The 12,486-nt window shown below is 47.8% G+C and overlaps 1 protein-coding gene across 2 annotated transcripts in view; it reads left to right on the plus strand.

The window, feature by feature from the left end:
• Positions 1–11,326: 11,326 nt before the first annotated feature.
• FAM120C (family with sequence similarity 120C) overlaps positions 11,327–12,486 on the plus strand; it is an 84,201-nt gene continuing 83,041 nt past the window's right edge. For both annotated transcript variants that reach the window (XM_033107086.1, XM_033107091.1), the window contains exon 1: positions 11,327–12,373. In XM_033107086.1, the coding sequence (XP_032962977.1) occupies positions 11,681–12,373 (693 nt within the window). In that variant the 5' untranslated portion in view covers positions 11,327–11,680. The remainder of the gene's footprint in view (positions 12,374–12,486) is intronic.

Consider the following 12,486-nt stretch of genomic DNA (forward strand, 5'->3'; position numbering starts at 1 on the left):
AGATCCTTTTGGGGTCCAACAGACCTGCATTTGTATATTAGCTTTGCAAACTTGGAAAAATTGCTTAACTTTTCCTCTTCAATTTCCTTATCTGTAAAGGAATAACTGCCGGGGAGGGGGATATATAAAGGGCTTAGAACTGTGTCTGGTGTAGTAGGTTTGCTCAAATAATAGTAACAATGACCGACAGCATCTTACATAATACTTTTAAGAGAAGAGGAAACAGGTGAGTAAACAGCCCAACCTGTGAATCAACGTGAGGTCTGTTGGTGGAAGAGATTACATATTGGCTTAAAAGGTGCTAGATGGTGGAATAAAATAAGGTTCAAAAGTGAGTGTTTAGGTTAGGGGATAAGACAACATACAACCCATTTAAAATGTGCCATCATTAATGAGCAGCACTAGATAAAAGAAGGAGATGACAGAATTAAGTCTGACTTAGCAGTTTAGAAGTAGCTGAAGTAGTAGTTGAGGACAAGAGGAAGTTCTTATGACAGAGGCTTTAGATGGAAACGAAGTATAGCATAGACGGTGGTCCAAATAGGAACAGGAACTTGGGATAAAGAATTGGAAAGGACTAGCTCACATGCATGTTACAAATGAGGAAATAGACTCTGGAATTTAACCATTATTTGTAAGGATTCCTGTTCCCCCATTCCAGCTCAGCAATTCTCAACCCTGACTGCATATTAAAACCACCCAGGGAGCTTTTTTAAAAAAAATTATTCTCCTGGTTACACAAAAATGTGATTATATTTAACACTACTGAACTGTATATTTTAAAATGGTTAAGATAACAAACTTTATGTTACATATGTTTGGTCACAATTTATTTTTAGAAATTATTTCAAACATTTACAATTTTCACTTTAAATGCAAAATAGCTGATACGAAAAAACATACCATACTGACCCTTTGCCCCATATATAGACATCAGCCTTTGGTATTTGCTTTTATATTTGGCCACAATTTAAAATAGAAATAGTTTCTGGGTCTCATCAGTATTGTTTTAAAAATTCACCAGGTGATATATCAGTATCATATTAATGTGTACTGTACATATTTCATGTATACATGTGTTTCGTACATATTAATGTAACTAAAGCTGAGAGCCACTGTCATTGTTTACTAATCAAATGATCTCCCTTGTATTAGCCAGTTGCTGGTTCAAAAAACTCAAGCTATATGGCAGCCTCATTAGACCTTCTAATGAATTATTTCCTATAACCATGTGAGCTTACATCCTCTCAAATAGGCCCAAAGGATTTGAGCAACAGAGAAAGCTAAGTGGGCCCCTTGCTGAAACTGAACAGCTACAGTTAGTTACTACTTAGGTGGAAGAAGTCAGAAGATTCCAAGGTAGGCTCCCCAGGAAACCTCTTTATGCTTCTTTCCACCCTTCATGATAAGAAATAACATTTATTAGGTGCTGACTGTGCCAGTTACTATGATAAACATGTTAGTACATCATTTCATCTTCACAAACATCTGAGGAAAGTATCTTCGCCATCACCATTCTAAGCTCCATTCTAAGTTTTCAAGCTGTCTTGAAAACTGCCTTCTCCTAGTGCCCAGCTTTATTCCTGGCATGTAGTAGGTACCAAATAAATTGGTTGAATAAATTAATGAGTCCCTATTTCACAAATACTGTAAGGGATCAAGAGGTTAAGTAACTTGTTAAAGTCATATAGCTAATAAGGAGTTGAACGGGAACTGGAACCCACATCTTGACTCCAAAGCCCACTTTTAACCACTATTCTGTGACACCTACTATCCCCTTCTGCTTTCAGGACTTTGGCCTCTTAGCTCTACCCTCTCTAGTGCCTGTGTCCAGCCTAAAGTTTCTCCTGTACTATCCATGTTAAGACTCTCGTGTGTAAGTAATAGAAACCCAATTTGAACAAGCTGAAACACAAAGGAATTTATTATAAAGATGGCAGTATCTCACAAAACCCAGGGATAATGCAGATTGGCTTTAGGAATAAATAAATGAAGATTCTTTAATACAGCCAGGATTTTTCTTCTCCTCCTCTTCCTCCTCTTTGAGCTCAATCCCAAGTTCTCTGGAAGGTACATAAGGGATAGCTCCTGCTGCAATTGTGAAGATAAGGCAGAAAAGATGGCAGGAAGGAATTTCTGGGGAGACAATAGATGTTTACCTACAGTCCTCTTTACTTCTCATAAACATATATTCCACGCCCTTTTCTACAATTCTCCAAATGCCCATACCTAACACAACCCACGAACAACTGCAAGTCACAGGCAACTACTTCATCCAGAAGCAACAGCATGGCATGGACATGTCCCTTCTTTGTCTAGTGACAACCTAAATGTGGCTCTCGATCCATTTGACTGCCACCAGATGTAACATACTACAGTAAAGAAATTAGATTAACCACGATCAAAATTCCCTTTTAGGAAAGGAGAGGTGCACACCATTATTAGCCACCAGGTCCAAGTATGCACCATTTCCACCTGGGCAGGAATACAGGAAATAAATTATGGGCATAGAAATACTTACAGGCGTCAATTTACTGATGCACCTTCTTGCTTAACCAGTCTACTTGGGCCTGGGCCTGCTCTAGAACAGCAGTGATTCTCAAACTTGAGAGTGCATTAGAATCACCTGGAGGGTAGGTAGTGAGACCTGTAAAAACTCAAACACTCCATTCAAAAACCTGCACTAAGAGACATGACCAAACTTTAGCATGGCTTCTAGGAGCCTAAGGCTGAATCCCTGGGATGACCTACTTCCCATCTGGAAAAGCTCAAGGCTGTCAAAAGAATTTGTAGGTTGCTCTAACTGATACCTGACATAGGTCCCTGACCTCACTTTCTGACACCATTTACTATAAAGGGCTTACAATTGTGAATTCTTCCCCTCCCTCTGAGATGTAGGTTTTACCTCCTACAACTCCAGTGTCTCTTTCAAGGACCATTCCTTTGCAAACTAATCATCAGGAAGCCTAGAGCCTCTGTCTCCCAGTCTCTGTGAAAGGATAGACTTAACCTCAATAATTGACAGCAAGCAGACACAGCTGGCCTAATTATACTTATACTGACCAACACTTTGCAATTTTTCACTTGCCTGACTCTACCAAGCCCATGCTTTCTCCTCTTGTTACCGGGTTGTAGGGTTTCCAGGCGGGAATTCCCGCCCGTTCTCAGGAATTTTTTTCGCTTTCCTGTTCCCGAATCTTGAGAAAAGTTGGTTGGGAAATCAGGAAAATCAGCTCCTTGAACCCAGTAATACCCACAATGGGAAATAAACGTACTACTCACAATGTATCTCTTAGACATTTTCCCTAGTTATCGCTAGATTTTCCGGGTGGGAATTCCCGCCCGTTCTCAGGAATTTTTTATTTTCCATTCCCGAGAAAAGTTGGTCGGGAAAATGGGTCCTTGAACCCAGGTGGCTGGTAGTACTGGCCGTCACTTTGTGGAAATGATTCATCGTGGAGAACAGAAAACAGTTTATATCTAGGGATTCGGGAACGGGAAAGCAAAGAAAATTCCTGGGAATGGGCCGGAATTCTGTGGGGACAGAGTCCCAGAGAGCAGTTTCCAGGCTCTCGGCCTCACGTGGAACGGTGTTGGCTCAGGTAGTAGATGGCCATCAGCTGTAACCAGGTAGCCAATTAGCCACTGATATAACTGCCGTGACTGCGTTGGTTGGTTAATTGGTTGGCAGGCTGAAAAGTGGATGGCAGATTGCAGATAATGTGGATCCTACTTCGTGTGTCTCGCCCGGCCGCCAGCGAGACTATAGTGGTATGACTACCCCCATCTATGGCTCCGTGGGTGTTCCTTTTTGGCCTCACCATATCCTGCGTTCTTATGTGGGGAACGGGACCAGAGACCCCACATGACACCCCACATGACAAATGGCGCAGCAAGCAGGGTACGGTGCCAGCCAAAACTCTCCGAAAGATGGTGGAGCAGTTTGTGCGTATGAAAACTCAGCTTCGGGGGTACTGTGAGGAGCTGCGCCGGGAACGGGAGGCACGGTGTGCCTGGGAGACTCAAGCCTCCAGGTGGCACACAACCTTCTTGGCCATAGAAGGCATCGCCTTCCTTTTGGTAATCTGCTGCGGCCTTAGGCTCCGAGGGTTGCGGACATCTTGCACTGAGGCCTCCACCCAATGAGATGTCTGGCACAGTGAGCAGGATTCCGACCAGGTAGGAATGGGGTCTCACGGTGTCTCACTCTGGGAAGGACAGGTGGCCCCCACACAGTGTGTGGTACCCAGTAGCCACTGTTCTCAGGAGTTGGACCCCCAAGGAGGGGTGGGAGGACATGGACGGCTCTCCGGCCAGCGTGGAGAGCGCCCTGCAGGTTCTAGCTGAGCGGTTGCCGGAGGAGGCGAAGGCTACAGCCCACCGTGTGGGCTGGATGTTCCTCACGGCCTTGGGACATAACATGGAGGACGCACTTAATGAAATAGCTCAGGTACCAGGCCAGCAGCCCCGGTGGGAGGCGCTGGAAACTCGGGTCCGCCTGTTAGAGGATGAGCCCCACAGTGGAAACTCTGAGGCAGAGGCAGCCCACGCAAGTGGAGACAATGTAGCTCCCACCCCCCATGCCCAGCCGATCTTGAAGCAAAAGGTAAAGCATGAGCAACCTTTGGGCCCCGGGGGCATTTGGCAACCCAGCTGTGACTGAGTTCACAACCTACACCCCTTACACTCCCACTGAGTTGCAGGAGCTGGGGAGGCGGTACAGACAGCGCCCTGGAGAGCCAGTCTCGGCTTGGCTATTACGTATATGGGATGAGGGAGCAGACAACATTCTCTGCTCCCCAGGCGAGATGGAAAAGCTAGCCTTCGTGACAGTGCATCCGTCCCTGCGACAAAGGTTACAGAACTGCCATAGGTTGGCCCAAGACCAGGGCAACCACTCTCTAATGGAGTGGCTCACTGCTGCGGTACGCAAAGTATGGGGACAGGCTGGCGAGCTGCCAGACACTGAGTAAATGGCCATCGTATACTGAACTTACTCAAATCATCCATGAAATGGGTATGAGACATGCTATTTTCAACCCCAATATGTGGGGGCCGGATGACGAACGTTTTACAACCAGCATGAGAGATCTGGTTTTGGATACTGCACCTGCAAGTGCTTTTGGATCCTTGGTTGCCATTCTTATGCCCTGTGTGGGGCAGCGGATCCATGAAGTTACCATTGCCATGGCCACCCTAGGGGATGTTGAAAGCTGGCGGCAAGGGAAGTTAAGACAGGAGGTCTGAGAAATTAAGACCTGGAAGCCCAAATCAAAAGTAAAGGGGCGAGGTCGCGGGCCTCAGAGAGTAACACTTGCACAGATGTGGCATGATCTTGTGGCAGCAGGGTTGGATCGGGAAAAAATAGACTGACAACCCAATGCAGTCTTGTTGAAAGTTTGAAACAGTTGCGTCTGGAACAGTAATTCCAGCAAAGCCCAAAAGGAAAGTCTGGGAACGTGCGACCTGTTTCCCTCTAGGACTTCATGCAGCCGCTTGAGGCCAACTCCTTTCAGTTTGATTAGGGGTGGGGCCAAGGTACCCAGTCAGAGGGGATGAATGGGGACCAGAGGCCCCACGTGGAACTGTCCATACATTGGTCCTCTTCTAATGTGCAGAGGGTTTTGGCCATAGTTGACTCCAGCGCAGACTGCAGTCTTATTTTTGGGAACCCTGGCTGTGCCCAGAAAATAGGTGGACATCGAGGGACACCCCCTGGGAAATTACTTGAACTGGACTGAGCTGGGTTTTCTCGTGAGCTGGGTTCCTGACACAGGACTCCTCGTGGAAGACACCTGTCACATAGATTGTGAGGCGAGACGCTGGAGGGGTGAAGAGTGAGGACAGAGTCCCAGAGAGCAGTTTCCAGGCTCTCGGTCTCACATGGAGGGGGTGCTGGCTTGGGTAGTAGATGGCCATCAGCTGTGGCCAGTTAGCCAACTAGCCACTGATATAACTGCCGTGGCTGCATTGGTTGGTTGGTTGGCAGGCAGAGAAGCAGACGGTGGATTGCAGATCATGTGGATCCTACTTCCTAAGTCTCGCCTGGCCGCGAGAGAGACTGGGGTGCAGGAAGACCCCTTGTTGGGGTACTGGCAGATGTTTGCTCCCTGTGTCTCCAACCCAGCCGCCAGCTAGAATAGTGGTATGAACCCCCCATCTATGGCTCCGTGGGTGTTCCTTTTTGGACTCACCATATCCTGCGTTCTTATGTGGGGAGCGGGACGAGAGACCCCCACATGACACCCCGTGTGACAAGTTCCCACCTGGAAACCCTACTGGGTTGTGATGATTTCCTTGGCTCTTGTCTTCTCGAGGGAAAGAATTCAGTCCAAGAGACAGCATTTTGTGCTAGTATAGGGTAGTAAGAAGTGTATTACTAAAGTCAGATACACTCCAAGGTGTGGAGCAGACCGATCCCAAGAGGGGGAATGGTGTCTCTTTACATTGTACGGAGGCTCTTATTTCTATGGGTAGAATTGCCTCCTCCTCTCCCTCCTCTTTATCTCTTTCTCCTGTTGAAGTGCCCAGTCCTTCTCAAGGTAGTTTCTGTCAATTTTCTTTTTACAGTTTGTTTGAGCTCACTAAAATGGTCCTGATAAGCAGGATGTATATTGTGATAAGTGGGATGTCTTCCTTTCTTCTCTGGCTTCTAACAACACATCCCTTTGATTTAGGGGTACATGTGAGCCTGGAATCCTGCTGGGGTAGTAAGGCATTGTCGTGCGGGAGACCCTGTTCGCTGAGCCATTTGTCGTGAGAGGCGGCCTGCGGGGTCTCTGCTCCCGCTCCCCACATAGGAACGCAGGATATGGCTAGGCCAAAAAGAATCACCCACGGAGCCATAGGTAGGGGAGTCATACCACTATAGTGTCACTGGCGGCACTATAGTCTCACTGGAGGCTGGAGTCACACGACCTGCAACCTGCTGTCCGCTTCTCTGCCTGCCAACTGACCGACTCGACTCACCAGCGCAGCCGCGGCAGTTACATCAGTGGCTAATTGGCTAACTTGTTACAGATGATGGTCAATTAGTCACAGCTGATAGCCATCTACTACCGGAGCCAACAAGTTTCCACATGAGGCCGAGGGCCTGGAAACTGCTCTCTGGGACTCTGTCCCACAGGCATTTGTGCCCTAAGTGAGGGCAGCTGCAAGGGGTCTTGACCCAAGTAGGAGCTGCAGCAAGGGGCTTTCTAACTGGAGCTAGGTCTCTCCTTCTCCTGCTCATTTCTATCTACCGTGTTTCCCCGAAAATAAGACCTAGCCAGACAATCAGCTCTAATGTGTCTTTTGGAGCAAAAATTAATATAAGATCGGGTCTCATTTTACTATAAGACCTGGTGTGGTGTCATGTAATGTAGCGTAGTGTAATGTCATGTAATATTGTGGGGACAGAGCCAGCAGAGCAGTTTCCAGGCTCTTGACCTCACGTGAAAAGGTGCTGGCTTAGGTAGTAGATGGCCGTCAGCTGTAACTAGTTGGCCATGAGCTGTTACCAGTTAGCCATTAGCCACGAAAATAACTCCCGTGGCTACACTAGGGGGTTGGTTGATAGACAGAGAAGCAGAGTGCGGTTGCGACTAGCAAGTGCAGTTAGCAAGTGGATTATGGATTGCGGATCGTGTTGATCCTACTTCCTGTGTCTCACCCGGCTACCAGCGAGACTGGGGTGCAGAAAGACCCCTTGTTAGGGTACTGGCAGATGTTTGCTTTTGTGTCTCGACCAGCCGCCAGCAAGAATATAGTGGTATGACTCCCCTATCTATGGCTCCGTTGTTGTTCCTTTTTGGCCTTACCATGTCCTGCATTCACCTGCCAGGAGCAGGACCAGAGACCTCTCATGACAAATATGTAATATATGTCACGCGGGAGACCCTGCTTGCTTCATTTGTTGTGCGGGGCGGCCTGCGAGGTCTCAGCTCCCGCTCCCCACACAAGAACGCAGGATATGGTGAGGCCAAAAAGGAACACCCACGGAGCCATAGGTAGGGGAGTCATACCACTATAGTGTCACTGGTGGCACTATAGTCTCACTGGATGCTGGAGTCACACAACCTGCAACCTGCTGTCCGCTTTTCTGCCTGCCAAGCGACTGACTCACTCTCGACTCTCCAACCAGCACAGCCGCGGCAGTTATATCAGGGGCTAATTGGCTAACTAGTAACAGCTGAGGGTCAATTAGCCACAGCTGACGGCCATCTACTCCCCGAGCCAGCACCTTTCTATGTGAGGCCGAGAGCCTGGAAACTGCTCTCTGGGACTCTGTCTGAACAATATAATACCTGGTCTTATATAACACCGGGTCTTATATTAATTTTTGCTCCAAAAGATGCATTAGAGCTGATTGTCCGACTAGGTCTTATTTTCAGGGAAACATGGTATCTACCTACCCTTATCACTCTCTCTCTTTTAAAAATGCCCAGTCACCTCTGTACAAATAGGAATGGAGCTCAGCTTTTCCTTACTGGCAGTAGTTACTGAATAAAATCTGTTTTCACTGCTTCAATTAATGTCCAGCTTTGTTTATCTTTGATCCTACTTAAACCAGATTGCTGGCACCACCCCCAGAGTTCCTGATTCTGGAGGTGTGTGTGGGGGGATGAGGCCCAAGTATTTACATTTCAAACAGCATGTAGTTGATGCTGATATGCTGGTCCAGGGAGAATCACTGCTCTGGCTCATGGTGCCCATTCACCAAGATATAATTTTCTAATGATACAGCTTCCTCAAAAGCTCACTTGACCGCCTGTATATTGCACTCGAGGGAACTCTGAATGCTAATAACAAGTGCCAAGAATATTATTAAGTTATCTGCAGATCTGCTAAAGAGAATAACATGGTTCATCTTGTTGCAGCTTCTATTTCTTAGCACTCCACCGAAGGACTTGGCTCATTCTCCCTGACATTCTGCTCCAGGTCTTCAGTTCAGAGCTTGGATAGGAAATAATAGTAGGTTGAGTTCAAGGCTGTGAAGCCTCTCTTTTCTGATCTGCTCTGGGAATGTTACAGTTACCCTCTCTTCCTTGCATCCCAGCTGAATGCATTTACAGAGACATCATCACATTTGGGAGAGTTGGAGAATAAGGCACACTATGGAGGCTTATGTAGATAACCTCATTCCAATTGCCTAGATGCCAGTTTCCTAATCAGTGAAACATTTTTTAAATTTTAAAAATTTTTATTAAATTTACTGTGGGCGACATTGGTTAGTAATACTATGTAGGTTTCAAGCGTATATTTCTATATCATCCATCTACATATTGCATTGCGTGCTCACCACCCAGTCAGTTCTCCTTCCATCTCCATTATTTGACCCCCTTTTCCCTCTTCTACCACGCCACTCCCCGCTTCCTTCCAGTAACCAGTAAACTGTTGTCTGTGTCTATGACTTTCTGTCTGTTACATGTCAGCAAAGCTCATCATTATCTGACCCTCAGCAACTGCAGATCTCTTAATACAGTAGAAGGGCTGCTCTGGTTTAAGTCCCAAGAGCAATAAACAACTGCCTCACTGCCAAATAACATCGAATGCCAACTTCCCATTAACTCATATGGGACATCACCAATCTCTGCCAGTTTCATATTTTAGGGTCTTTAATTTGTCATACGCCATTTCCGGTACCAGTTCCTGAATAAATATTTTTTGGTCATAAGTAGTTTCTAACCCAACTCTATCTTAATCAAAACTAGTAATAATAAGCATATAGGGTGACCTCAGAAAAACCAAGAACAAGAAGGCCCCAGGAATGATGTTGAACCTGGGACTAAAACACAATGACTCCCTAGCTCTTGTTTCTGCTCTGAGAGTCTGCATTTTTCTTCTCTTTCTGCAGACCAGCATCTATTACTTCTGTCCCTCTGGTGAGAAAATTGACTGTTGACAGCTTCCAAGCTTTACACTTAGAGGAAAAATTATCTCTCTGGTCCAATTCCAAATTTCTAGAAAATGAAATTCTGATTGACCCAGCTTCGCTTAGTTGTCCACTTTTGACTTAATCAGCCATGGTGATAGAACATAACAGTTTTTGCTGTAACTCTGTAAATTGTGGGAGGGTCAATTCCTAGAAAAGGACAGCTGAACAGACAATTCAATAGGTGCCCACTATACTAGAAAACCTCAATTCCTTACATTCTTCATTCCTTTAAGCCACTGCTCTCTCCTTTCATTGCTAGTTTTCAAAAGAGTTACCTAGGTGCACTGCTTCACAATCTACTTATTCTTTGCCAATCTGGCTTGTTTTACCTCCAATATTGTTTTGATAAACTCCTTTATGAAGCTTGAAGCTTTTTCAGCTTTTGCAACCTATTAGACAGTTCTCAGACTTCATTCATCCTGACTACTCTTGAGTTCTGCATTTTTTGGGTTCTAACTCTTCCTGCCATTATCTCCCACTTCCCATTAAGTTCCAAGCCAGATCTGGGTACTACTCATTGTTACAGATATTGTTTTCTGTCCTTTTGCTGAAAGAGTGGGCCCTAAAAGCCAGTCAAGACTGGTGCTGCATCAGAATCAACTGAAGAGCATGCTGAAAATATATCTTTTCCAAAGATTATGATTCTGTATGCCTGGAATTGGAGCCCTTACAGTAATTTTGCTAGAGCTCCCTGACATATTGATTCACAATGATCTCTGAACACAGAATCCTAAGCATAGGACACTGTAGCTCAGTGATTACCAGAAAGGTACAACCTGTAGTTTAATTTGTATTTGTGCTTATCTCCCTGACCAAAGAGATCCTGAGGACAAGGGATCCTTAATTTCACTTCTCTGCATTGCCTTGGGCAAATAAATAATGTAATTTTCCCATTCATAAGTTGGGGCCAACAACTCTTATTCAAAGAATTGCAGTAGCTAAAAGTTAAGTGGGTTTGCTACAGAAATGTTTGTGGTTACTAATTTTATCTTCCACAAGTGTCCTTTCTCATTCATTAAAAGCTACACATATTGTTTTTTCCCTTGAAAGGAAAATTACCACTACCTGGAGAATTTTAGCATACTTTAGCTGATTTCAATTAATCCACTCCACTTCCTTTCCCATGATACATCACTTCTTCCCCCCAAACTCCTTTTCCTGGGAAAGGCTTAAATAGCCTGAAGCAATTCGGTGGATGCCAGGGGTTGGAGGCGCAAGTCCTAAACACATATCAACATGACCCACCATTTGTGATCCTGTGAACTCTAGGGCTGACAGAGATGGTAATCTTGTTCCTCGAGTGTCTCACGAGGCCCTACAAAAGACTACAACTCCCAAGATGCCCCTCCGCCCCGCCCTGCCCCCGCCCCCCCAGCTTCAGCTGGAAAGCGTGTACGGTACCATCGAGAAGACGAGGCAACATGGCTCCCGGAGGTGGAAGGAAGAGGCATCACCAGTTTTGAAGCGGCGAAGAGCGGCCGGAGAGGGAAAAAAAGAGAAGTGACTAGAGCCCGTCATCGCTTTTATTCTCCTAGCCTCTCCTAAATCCGGTTGGCTTCACCCCTTCTCTCCACCCAAATCCAATCTGTGGTCTCCTCCCCACCCCGCCCTCACTCCTTCGCTTGCTCACCCCTCCCCTCGGGAATCCTTTTCCCGCCCCCCTCGCCCCCCGTGGAGTGCGCACGCGCCCGCCCTCAGCTTCGCGCCCAGATCGCCGCCTAGCTTTTTCGCGCAGCCGCCGTCTCGTCTGCCCACCGACCAAGCATGGGCGTCCAGGGCTTTCAAGAGTTCCTGGAGAAGCGCTGTCCCGGGGCTGTGGTGCCCGTGGACCTCCTCAAACTCGCGCGCACGGTCTCGCGCCAGCAGCAGCAGCAGCACCAACATCGCCAACTGCCGCCTACGGCACCCTTAGCGCCCGGGGCTCCGCGCGCCGCCCGGAGCTCCGCTCCTCAGCAACCGCCGCTCCCGCCCGCTGCCTTGGGTGCCTACTCCGGGGGCGCGGGGCCGACTCGGCACCATCACCCCGCTCACCACTTCAACCACCACGGCCAGGCGCAGCCCGGTGTGCACCCGCCGCCGCCGCCCCCCCCTCCGCTTCCCGGGGCCCGGGTGCTGGTAGACGCGGGCTCGGCGCTGCCGCGGCTTTATGGCGGCTATCAGACGGATTGGGTGTGTGGCGGCCAATGGAACGCCATGCTGGGCTACTTATCAGCGCTGTGCCAGGCTTGTGCCTATCCCGGCGGCGACGGCCTGGAGCTGGTGGTCATGTTCCCCGGGGGCCTGGGCAAGGACCGGCTGGCTGAGTGGGGCCGTCGGTGCCAGGCCGAGCGGCAGACAGCGCAACTGATCGTGGGACACGTGGGCAACAAGGGCACCCCTCCTCCACGGGCCTGGTTCCTGCCACCGGCCTGCCTGAGCCACTGCGTGAGGCTAGCACTCATCCGCTTCCGGGTCAAGGTGAGGGAGGGGCCGGATCTTAAATAATAAGCCCCACACCTATTCCCTCCCAACTAGACACCTAACCCCCCCACTTACCTGCCTCCCATCTACCCACTCACCGCCCAGTCAGC

This window comes from Rhinolophus ferrumequinum, chromosome X, assembly GCF_004115265.2.
Source record: "Rhinolophus ferrumequinum isolate MPI-CBG mRhiFer1 chromosome X, mRhiFer1_v1.p, whole genome shotgun sequence".
Lineage (NCBI taxonomy): Eukaryota > Metazoa > Chordata > Mammalia > Chiroptera > Rhinolophidae > Rhinolophus > Rhinolophus ferrumequinum.